The sequence below is a fragment of the Telopea speciosissima genome, chromosome 11 (genome assembly GCF_018873765.1).
Source record: "Telopea speciosissima isolate NSW1024214 ecotype Mountain lineage chromosome 11, Tspe_v1, whole genome shotgun sequence".
Classification (NCBI taxonomy): Eukaryota; Viridiplantae; Streptophyta; class Magnoliopsida; order Proteales; family Proteaceae; genus Telopea; species Telopea speciosissima.
In genome coordinates this window covers 6,387,518-6,398,973 of record NC_057926.1, presented here as the reverse complement: position 1 = coordinate 6,398,973, position 11,456 = coordinate 6,387,518, and the positions used below count along the sequence as shown (strand labels likewise).

General features: G+C 41.8%; 1 protein-coding gene across 6 annotated transcripts in view; it reads left to right on the top strand.

Annotated features, from left to right (window-relative positions):
- LOC122646559 (putative mediator of RNA polymerase II transcription subunit 12) overlaps window positions 1-8,095 on the top strand; it is a 42,156-nt gene extending 34,061 nt beyond the window's left edge. For all 6 annotated transcript variants that reach the window (XM_043840134.1, XM_043840129.1, XM_043840130.1 and 3 more), the window contains one exon: window positions 7,313-8,095. In XM_043840134.1, the coding sequence (XP_043696069.1) occupies window positions 7,313-7,943 (631 nt within the window). In that variant the 3' untranslated portion in view covers window positions 7,944-8,095. The remainder of the gene's footprint in view (window positions 1-7,312) is intronic.
- Window positions 8,096-11,456: the final 3,361 nt, after the last annotated feature.

Here is an 11,456-nt window from a genome sequence, read left to right as displayed (position 1 = left end):
AAATTCAAGCCAAGAATACAACATCAAGCCATAACAATACTCAATAACTCTTACAAGGAAAAAGACAAAAAAAAAAAAAAAAAAAACTTCTTCAAACAACTACTAACTTTAATAGAAAGCAAACACTCATGAAGAAAGAAAGAAAGAAAAAACTAAAGAGATGAGAGACAAAGAAGAAGAGAAGGGTGCACTCACCGTCCCTTCAATGAACTAAGGATGCCTATTTATAAGCATCAAGACACTTTTTAATGCTATTCATAACGTCTTCCACTATCGCACTTTAGTTTCAAAATATCTTCTTTTGTTTAAATAAGTGTCGGTGTTGAAAGTTGTCCACATATGTTGAATAGTGTGCAGTCGTATATGGGAAACAACTTTAAGAAAATATTTTCGTTTTGCAAGAAGATATTTGTGGGGTCCACTTCAGTCATTTGTTATTATCTTTTGTAGAAAACAGACAAGTGTCCATGTTGCTATGGTTCACCCATGTTCTCTATGTTGCACCAAACAATACTGTCCATGCTGTTAGTATCATCATCCGCCTGCTGCTCCATCAACATTTGATTACCTTCTATCTGATCTGTAGTTTCGAGAATTAAATCATACGAAGCATCCAACTGGTGTAAATCTTGCCAACTTTCCATCTGCTGATTTACTTCAATAATCTGTTGTTCAGATCTATGATCTATCGTACTCAATTGGCAGAGCTGTAGTAAAAATACGTTGTCCATCTGTGATTTTGAAGATAGTCTGAATATCACTTTAGTCTTTTGCTGTGTCATGTAACTCGACCAATTGACGACGAAAAAAGGCTTCAGAATGTGCTTTTTCAGCAATGTTCACTTAATATTCCTATTCGAGTGGCTGGAAATCCTCATAAGTTGTTTGATAGAGGAGTCATGAGTCATGACTAGTATGGTTGGGGAGATAATAATTAATCTTCTATTTTATTTACTTTGTCTTTTTTTTGGGGTAATAAGTTGGATACGTTAGTAGCAAATAGGAGAGGGGATTTGATTTTACTTTTATTTCAGTTTAGAGTTGGTTAGGGACCTTGATTTCTTTTTTCTTTATGTATATGTAAGTAACCTTTATGCAAAAATAGAATGGAATGAATAGTTGTTGAGTTGCAATGAGTTACCGTGGTGCAAGGTGTGGGTCTGTTGGCTTGTTGTATCCTTTTCTCTCTCTCTCTCACAGGTACGATCCCTCTCCTTCCTCTTCCTTTTGTTCCTTTTCTTCTTCTCTTGTTCCTCCTGCATCACTGTTACTGTTCCCTTCCCTCTTTCCCTTTCCATTATTGCTTTCCCTTTACTCCTCTCTCTGCCCTGTTCTCGTTGTGTGATTAACGACATTGGCATCCCCAAAGTTGAGTTGAACCTCAGTTACTCAAACCCTTCCCATTGAAATGTGAACCTTTCCCTTAAGTGACAAAGGCCCTGGAGTCTTGTCCCCTAAAATCTTACCTGTCGTCCAAATCGGAACTAGGATCGGTTTTTCTGTTTTACCACCTGCTTGAGTTGCAGAATAGTTTTAGTATTTACTCAGCAACTTATGTGGACTGTTGTTACTTGCTACTACCAAGGATAGGGGCAATTTAGGTCCAAAAACCCCAGCTTGATTAGTTCCATCTTGAGGAGACTTCTCCTTGAAGCGAAACCCTCCCCTGCTGCTGGTCTGCTATCGAAAGGAAGAAAACTCCTTCAAAATGTTTAATCCTTTGTTCTCATTTACATAACTAACCTTCTATTGTTTAGTTATCTCATTCTTTTCCCAACAACTACTACTTAGTTTTATTCCAAGTAAATGGGGTCGGCTACATGGATCCCAAATGTAACCGAATTTAATAATATAAAAAAGGGAGGGAGCACACAACAATGATAAATTCTAGGGCATCGACCTGACCTAGCAATGAACCACATCGCAACTGAGTCTCAGGCCTCGAGAAAGGAGTGTATCAACACCATAGTCACAAATATCATAGCCCAACTAAAATGGAGTCGCCCACGTGGATCTTTGCTCTCCACTTCAACTCTATTTGAAGTCATACAAAGAGCAAGGACTAAGCTAAGCATGTCTTTCTTCACCACTTCTCCTATGGTTATCTTAGGCCTGCCTCTAGATCTTTTGGTTCCCTCAATTTGGATCAGGTCGCTCCTTCGAACTGGGGCATCCGATGGCTTTCGTTGAACAAGGCCATGCCACCTCAAACGACTCTCTCTAAGTTTATCATGAATTGGGGCTACTCCCAAACCAGCTATTATATGGTCATTTCTTATTTTATTCTTCTTAGTTTTCCAGCTGTTTTGTAGCAGGTGGAAAAATCTCGGTGGCTCGAGCTCGCATGATTGGATCAGTTATGGGTTTTCCTAGGCAGTCACTCCCAATTACCTACCTAGGGGCTCCTCTCCACTCGGGTAGACTCCGGATCTGCTTCTTTGATGGTCTGGTGGAGAAAATCAGGAATAAGGTGGCTGGCTGGAAGGGAAGGTTGTTATCGGCTGGTGGACGTGTTATGCTGTTAAAACACGTACTCTCTTCTATACCGATTCATGTTCTGGCAACTCTGGACCCACCGAAGGCTGTTATTCGTATGCTTTATCGGATTTTTGCTGATTTTCTGTAGGGAAGCTTTGAATGGGGGAAGCGTAGGCATTGGGTGTGTTGGCGGAAGGTGTGTAGACCTCTTGAGGAAGGGGGGTTGGGGGTTAGATTGCTGGAGGAGGTAGGTCTATCCCTCAGGCTTAAAAGCCTCTGGAGGATCTTTCCAGACCACTCCCTGTGGAGTCGTTTTTTCAGGGCAAAGTATTTTAAAAATGCTCATCCTACCTTGGCAGGGTTGGTGAGGATGGGCTCTAAGACTTGGAAAGCTGCCCTGGAACACAAGGGGTTCATGTTGGACCACTCGCAGTGGCTTCTCGGTTCTGGTAATGTGTCTTTTTGGCTCGATAATTGGACTGGGGCTGGCCCGTTGATTGATTTTGTTGACAATGGGCTGCTGGCTGACATGGAATTGTGTGTTAAGGACGCATTTGATGAGGACGGTTCTTGGAGGGAGGACCTTCTAAACCATATTGACTCGGCAACAGTTAGAAATTGCATAGCCCGGGGTAACTTCTCTCTTTTAGATGGTGATGATGTGCTAGTATGGACTCCTTCTAGTGATGGTTGCTTCTCCACTAAGTCGGCGTGGAATGAGATTCGGCGTGTGTCACCAGCCACACCTTACGCTAGGTGGATCAAAATCAAACTTTGCCCTTGAAAATAGCTTTCTTTTCTTGGCAGCTCCTTAATGGTAAGATCCCAACTGATGATTCGTTAATGTCGGTTGGTATCCCTCTGGCCTCCAAGTGCAATTGTTGTGGGCAGCCAAGGATGGAAACTACTGATCACTGCCTGGGAACTGGCGTCGTGGCTTCTAAAGTCTGGGGGTATTTCTCTAGACTCTTGGACATTTCCTTTCTTCACTACCAGAATGTCAGAGGTCGGGTTATCCATTGGCAGAATTCGGCGAACTGTAACAGCTTAAGTGCGTACATCACAAGGATTTTACCTTCTTTGATTGTGTGGGAGCTTTGGAAGGAGAGAAACAATAGAAGGCATGGAGAGATGAGACGCTCCGCTGGTTCAATAATTGAGCGCATTAAAGGCTGGGTCAAGGAAATTTGGCTTCCCTCAAAGTTGGGCCAGTTGAAATCTTATAGAGAAGACCTAATCCTTCAATGCTTTGGCTTGGAAGCGCCTACGACAAGGCTGAAACGCCCGCTCCCCATTTATTGGTGCCCACCCTTTGTCTCATTTAAGCTTAATGTGGATGGAGCTTGCAAGGGCAGCCTAGGTGTAGGAGGAGGGGTGGTTAGGGGTCCGAATGGGATGGTGATGGCAGCATTCTCAAATTTCTATGGCGGTTGCACTAGCTCGATAATGGAGCTTAGAGCAATGAGGGATGGTTTGCAGATCTGCAAGGAGTTAGGGTTGGTTGATGTGACGGTTAACTCCGATTCTGCTTCCATGGTTAGGATGATTAACCTGAAAAAGAGTAACTTATGGAAAGGCTGGTACTGGTTTCAGGAGATAATGACCCTTGTCTCTCATACCTGGGCTAAGGTGACCTTTGCCTATCGTGAAAGTAACAGAGCAGCGGATTGGCTGGCTAATCAAGCTTGTAATACTGGGACCTCCTGCACTTTCCACTAGGGCAGCCTGCCCTTGGGGGAACTTCAGGGAATCCTTAGAGAGGACAAGGCAGGACTGCCTGTCCTCAGACACTAATTCTCTGTGATTTGTCACTTTTCCTATATGGGGTTGGAGAGGTTTCGAGTTGAGAGGCCTTATCGAGTCTTGTGCTCCTTGGGTTGGGGTAAGGTGGTATGTCCCCCCCTTGTATTCTTTCATTCTTTTTGGAAATTAATAAAATGCTAGGGGCTGGCCCGGGTCCCAGGTAAGGTTCGGGTTAAAAAAAAAAAAAAAAAAATCTCTGCCACCTGAAGTTTATTTATATGACACTTCTTCAAAGCCCAACATTTCGCACTGTACATCATAGCTGGTCTAATGACAGTCCTATTGAAATTTCCTTTAAGCTTTAAAGGGTTACGCCGATCATGCAGTACTCTGGACGGCGGACGCACTTCTCCACTTCATCCATCGTATTTTAATCCTCTAGGCAACATTGTCCTCTATGTCACCCTCCTTATTAACGATTGATCCTAGACATCTAAAATACTCACTTTGTGGGATCTCTCTCCCACCAATATTCACCGCTTCATTATCTGTCTCAGTGTTGCTAAAGTAATGCACCATATATTCGGTCTTTGTTCAGCTTATCTTCAGGCCTTTTGATTCCAAGGTTGATCTCCATAGTTCCACTTTGGCGTTTATCCCTGCTTGAGTCTCATCCAATCATTTTGCAAAGATCATACTCCAAGGGACCTCTTCTTGTATTAAGAAATTTTGATTCCAGTTCCTCAACCACATTTTTCCTTCAATTGTTAGTTCTAATTTTCAAGTTACTTACAGAACTGCCATTACACTAGCACACATGGATTATTGTTGTTTGGGTGGGCATATAGCAATTCCAAATGGAGTTTCAAACCCGGGATTACACCAACTCAGCTATGTAGAGATGAAACTTGGACTAGGCCAGACTGTGGCCCAGTCAGTGAGACCATGAATTTAGCCCTAACAGCCCGGCCCTGGATTTAGGCTGAGATATGCCCGGAAGCCAGACCTCACCCAACCCTAGTCTGATAATAGTTGGGCCGATGCTAGCACATCCCGATGGCCTGGCTTGGCTTGAGCCAGAACTCTATAAATAGGGCTAGGCCTGGTATATTAATAAATTGTGAGCAATATTTTGCTCTCATAGGTCTTTCAATCATTTTTCTCCATTATCCTCTCTCACTATTCTCTATACATATGTTGTATGACTAATCAAGGTTGGGCTTCTTTGTCATTACTGAAATCCTGTTATTAGTTATATATGTTGTACTCATATCTTATGATAGTGCTTATATTTTTATTTATTATAGTTTGCTTGTAGAATGATTTTTGCATGATAGTTAAGGTCTAAGTTCCTACACTAATCCAAGAAATCATGATTTCAACCTTATACCACTTGGAATTGTTCTTTTCATAATGAAATAAAAATTGCATGTGATGCAAATAAATAACAAAGTGCACTTATTTTAGTGGAGGATTTGTTAATTTTATTCTGCTGGAAGTAGAATCCGATCAGATAAACAATGTCTGATGGTGGAGACCTCCTCTGCCCATTTCAATTTTCAATCAAGCAGTCTCTATCTTCATTGCGTACTTGGAATCATTACAAAACCCATATAGAAACATACAACTCAGAATAGTTATTGGGTACTTCTGTCAAACTAAAGTCCTTTGACCAATTCTAAATTTTAGAATCTCATTGACAAACCGGGACTGTAAGACCTTTTAGGATAAGGATGTTTCAGAAGTCAACCCTGGTTTGATTTTCTGAGATGTGTGCTTGCACAAGTTGAGATGTGTACTTGCCATAGTTGTCATGGCGCCGCCATGGCGTCCTGGCGCTGGAGGTCTGTGCATATCAACCTACGCCATGGTGTCCTGTCTCTCTTTCCCTCTTCGATTTCTTCTTCCTGCCTCTCTTTCCCTCTCTTTCCCTCTTCGATTTCTTCTTCTTTAATTTTTTGTTTCTTCCCCAACCTTAGATCCACCCTGCTTCCCTAAATCTCCTATTTTGGCCTTGGTTTAGTAACCTGCAACTAAGACATCCGCCAGATCTGATTTCAGATCTTACCATTCGGTTGTCAGTAGAATTTTGGGGCTATTTCTCGTTGGGATCGGCAGACCTTGGTGCTGCAATTTTGTTCCAGAAATTGCAGGGAGAATCGTCTTCATAAGGAGTTTCCTCTGCTGGAACTACTCCAGTTCACTGCCTCTCTGCCTCTCTATCTATCGTGTTATTGCAAGGTTAAAGAAGACATTAAGTCTTTAAAATTGCAAGTAAGGACAACTTATATTATTTATATAAAACCCCTTATATTCTCTATTGCTATTCTGTTTAACCCATTCAATTTTCTCTTTAACTCCATTAAATTACAGTTCTGCCACTCCTTTACAACTTCAGATTAATTACAATTCTTCCATTGCTGTTATAAATCTTGATTTATCTACTAGTTTGCCATTCAACTTTGGATTTAATTACAATTCTGCCATTGCTGTTATAAATCTTGATTTATCTACTAGTTTGCCATTCAACTTTGGATTTAATTACAATTTTGCCATGGTCGACATGACCGCCATGACGGGCGACGTGCTGATATATCGATCAGACACCCCTCCACCGACTTGGATCGCCATGACGCCGTGACAACTATGGTACTTGCACAAGTTGAGATGTATACTTGCACAAGTTCATGTCTTTCAACTTTAGCCTGTTTCCTTGCCTGTATGCAGAGACACAGACTGCATGGTGGTTTCCACTTATATAATCAACTTTTAGTTTTTTGCTGGTGGGGAGGGGGGGGGGGGTTTGTTTTGGTTGTAGAAATTCAAGTTGAGCTAAACTTTACATTTCATAGATAATGATTGAAGTTAATTACTTGATGGATGAAACCTAAACAGATACTAATCGCATCATGTTGCCATGCATACAGACTTGTGTATATGGTTATCGTCTACCCTGGTTGCACATCCTTGTCATTGTTCTTTGATCATAACAATGCCTACACACTTTATGGTTTCTTAACGTTTTTCTGTTTCAGAATGTTTTCCCAACAACATTATTGCTTTTCTTCATCCATCTTCTGAACTTACGCAGGCTACTGCCCTACCATGTGGTGGCAGACTATGAGGTAGAAGAGGATGACAGGATTCTTGATTCTGATACAACAGGTCAGATGCCCTCACGCTCCCAGCAGTGGGACCATAATATTTCCACAAAGGTTGCAGAGTTCACTTCAACTTTTGAGAAACAAGTACTTGCCTTCACCATAATTTCACGCAAACGGACCCTAGGGGAATTCCGATCGGAGGAAAGGTTGATGATTGAACAAGCTCTTTTACAAGAGGAGAAACAAGCCTTGTTGGATTTAAGAGCAGAAATTGAATCTAGGGAGAAAGCAGGTCGAGAAGCTGCCGAGGCTAAGATGCGGATGGCAGCAATGGTTAAGGCAGAGCAAGCTCGTGCCGAAGCACAAGCCCATGCTGAGATGCTTGCACGTGCGCCAATGCGAGGGATTGCTGCTGGCTCTCAAGCAGACAATGGTTTGGTTGTCCAAGAACAGGGAATTAACATGGATGAGATGATACAGGGATGGGGAAACCCACAGAAAGATGATGAAGAGCCATCTGAAGATTTCCTGAATGATGAGAATGAGCCTGAAAATGGAGAGACAGGCGTGCAAGGGGAGTGGAGGGGTGCTGGGGAGTTCGATTTGAACACAAGGTAACAGTAACATAGTGGACTATAATCTATGATGGGTGGAATATGTGCAAAGTGCTGCTTTATGTTGAAACAAATGGAATGCATGATTATCCTTTTGTAGCTTCATTCTCATCTTAATCAAGGCATCCTGATTATGTATTTTTGAGAAACTGAAAATCTACAGTCCTGTCCCTGATTGTATACATGCACCATTTATGATGGTTTCTGGTTCACATTCTGAGATATCTGACCAAGGAGATTTCTTCTTTTCTATCCAAATCCAAATTCTGTTGGAATGTGACACATTGTTTTCCAACTATATTAGATGCTTCGTTGTTCCAAAGATGACAAAATGAAGATTATTGAATTCTCAGCCCAGTAACAGTAGCTTGATGCTTCTGTGCTCATTGGCTCAGTTTCTTGCTTAGGATATTCATGACATTCCCAATTACTATTACTATGAAATTGATTGGGGTTGGCCCCCAGTTTAGCTAATCAATTGAGCACTGAGGAAAATTGCTTTGAAATACCTTGGCCGCCTTGATGCTACTACACCAATGCAGGTAGGCTTGGATGTTGCATTATTCTCTTTTGATCCTCCTAGAGTCCTAGTTATTGCAAGCCAAACCCTGCTTGGAATTTGCAGAATGAATATTTATTATATTTGCCAAAACTAAATATTTCACCTATAATACCTAATCAATTTTGTTGGGCTGAGTTTCCATAATTAAGGCACCCATCTTCTTCAATTTTAATGGTGGAGAAGGTTCTCCAGGTGGGCCCTGGTTCTACCACATGGCAGGTCAAACAGGGCTGTGACTTTGTGGATAGGTGGAGCTCAGGTCCCTTGCTCTCATGATCAAGTTCCTTTTCTCCACAACCGACTCAAGGGGCATCACTATGACACTATGATGAGGAGTTATAACTGCGGCCTGTGAGAAATGCAAGAATTTCTTGGCCAAAAAAAAAATGCGAGAGTTGACTGTGAATCATGATGGTAAGTTAGCCCAAACTAGTGTGAAAAGATAAACAAGAACTAATAAATAGGGAAAGGGAAAATTACCTGGGTGTGTGTGGTGCGCTGTGCTGCCCCTGCGTTCAGACATAGGGGTGAGCAAATGATCGCCATATTTTTAGGAATTCCTGCCTTTTTATGATAGTGGAAGTCATTTTGCTCGTCCCTATGTCTGGGTGCAGAAGCAGCGCACCACATGCACCAGCATTCTTTCTCCTTACCAGAGATTACCAAAAGCAACAAGCAAAACTACAACGTTTCAAGCGAGACAAGAAGAAACCATACTTTACAAAAAAATATATATATAAATTAAGCTTGATTTTCCTGATGGAGTCAGTACTCAGAGAACAATGACTTTTCCTCAATTGAGATATGAAAATCTCGCAGTGATGGATTCGGTGAAGAAAATCTCAAAAGAATGAGTAAAATAAGTAAAGGAGTCGGCCACCTAAGAGTGGCGAAGTATTGAAACATTTGACTCCATCACAGTCGTTCCCGCATGCTATCCGATCGGGTATTGGTCATCTTCAAAATCGATACGATATCGATCCAGTATTGACATGGATCAGCCGTATCAGATAAATTTATCTCTGGATTTCCTTAAAAATAGATTTTTTTGACTATTTTACCCCTTGTCTATACCGTTCCATTGATACGGTATCATCCAGATATTAGTATTGGTTACCTTCAAAACCGTGTAGTATACCGATACCTCAAACCACGATCACACTCGTTGACCACCAAAGATGCGTACTTGTCATGTTACAAAGATGGGAAGGTGAGGTGTTTACCTTGCTCAGTGGAGCAAACTAGTCTCCCATAACTTTCTAAGAAAAATACTAAATATTGGTGATGGAACAAATGGCCTTAAAAAAAAATTGGAAATGATTGGTGTATTAAAAATATAAAATAAAAATAGAAAGACAGTTTCCTGTCCTTGAGCGTGGCTCTCGCCTGCACCCTTGTGTCTGTCTCTCTATTTTTCCTCGTAATAAAATGACTTTTCTGCCCCTCATAGATTGAACCAAAAAGGGGGTGTTGAATGGGTCTCGAGCAGGCATAGGAACCACGCTCCTAGACATAGAACACTTCAATAGAAATTAGGATTGAGTTTTCCTCCACCCACGGTGAATGGGATTCCATTCATTGTGGGTGTTAGCTGGGCAGGAAAGGGCATCGCTAAGGTGTTTTGGAAAAATACTAAAACTCTATAAGGGTTTGTTAATCCTAGGATGGTGGGTGAACCATCCTCAATGGGTCGATCGAAGAAAACTTTATCCTAAAAATTAAGTGAATCCACTTTTGAAAATTGGGGATTGAGCTCATAATTAAAGGTAATGGCAATATCCTAAATGACTTTACTTATGAAGGCTCAAAATAAAATACTTTTAGTAGACAGTCTAGAAAATAAAGTGGGGATTGGGATCATGGATTAATTTAGCGACCAAGAATTTTAAGATAGCAAAATGAACATATTCACCACTCTCATTTTGGGCAAAATATATATTCTCAAAGTAGATGTAATAATGTAATATTTTATATTTTTGGGAAAATGGTTCTGTTTTGGGGGAGGATGAAAAGTGCCTTGCACGGAGGGGCCACGTTTCCCACTGGGTGCTTCCGCACATGGTCCGGCTCCATGCGCACATGGGCCACATTTCCCATAGGAAACACTTCCCTTTTATTTATTTAGTGCCCCCTTGATAACCTTATCAGAAACAATTTCTGGTGTTTTTTCATTCTGAGAAACGGAAAAACACCCAAAAACTGCTTGATAACGAAGTGTTTTTTGTGACTGTTTTTTGAAACATAAATCAAAATTTATGCTCCTTAGAAGACTTTTGACAGAAATGTCCAACATGTTCTGTCGTTTCTCAGCAAAAATTTGCAAACTTGTTCCCGATAAAAGTCTCAAAATCCAAACCTAAAACGCAGCTCTCACAAGAAGGTCATCCTCTCTCTCTCTCTCTCTCTCTTCTTTCTTTCTTTCTTTACCATCACCACCTCTCTTCCTCCTCCTGTCCTCCACCTCCTCCACCATCACAGTCAATCCCGCTCACACTTCACTCCCTCACTCACTTCCACAGTCTTTGCTTTCCTCTCTTTGACTCACTCTCTGCAACGATTGTGTTTTTCTAAAACTTTCTAATGGGGACTTGAATCCCATCTCACCAGCTGAGCAGTGGCTTGTACGTCTCAAGCCCACCAGAACAACACAATGAACGCCAACCCACAATGGGGTCAAGAGCCGTATCATACACCGGCGGCGACGTCAAGAAATCAGGTGAACTGGGCAAAATATTCGGCATAGTAGTGGTGGATTCCTCTTCCAACGCAGGTACTTCGTCTAGGTTACCTCCATCAAGGCCTTCCCGTCACTCCTTCCAACACAACAGTGGATCCCTCCAATCCGCCTCCAATTCAGGTCCTATCTCCAAATCCTTTACCGTTTCAGGGCCCTTGCATCCCCAGAAGAAGTCGTCCCGTCCTATGCCTTTGCAGCCCACTGGGCTTATCACCTCC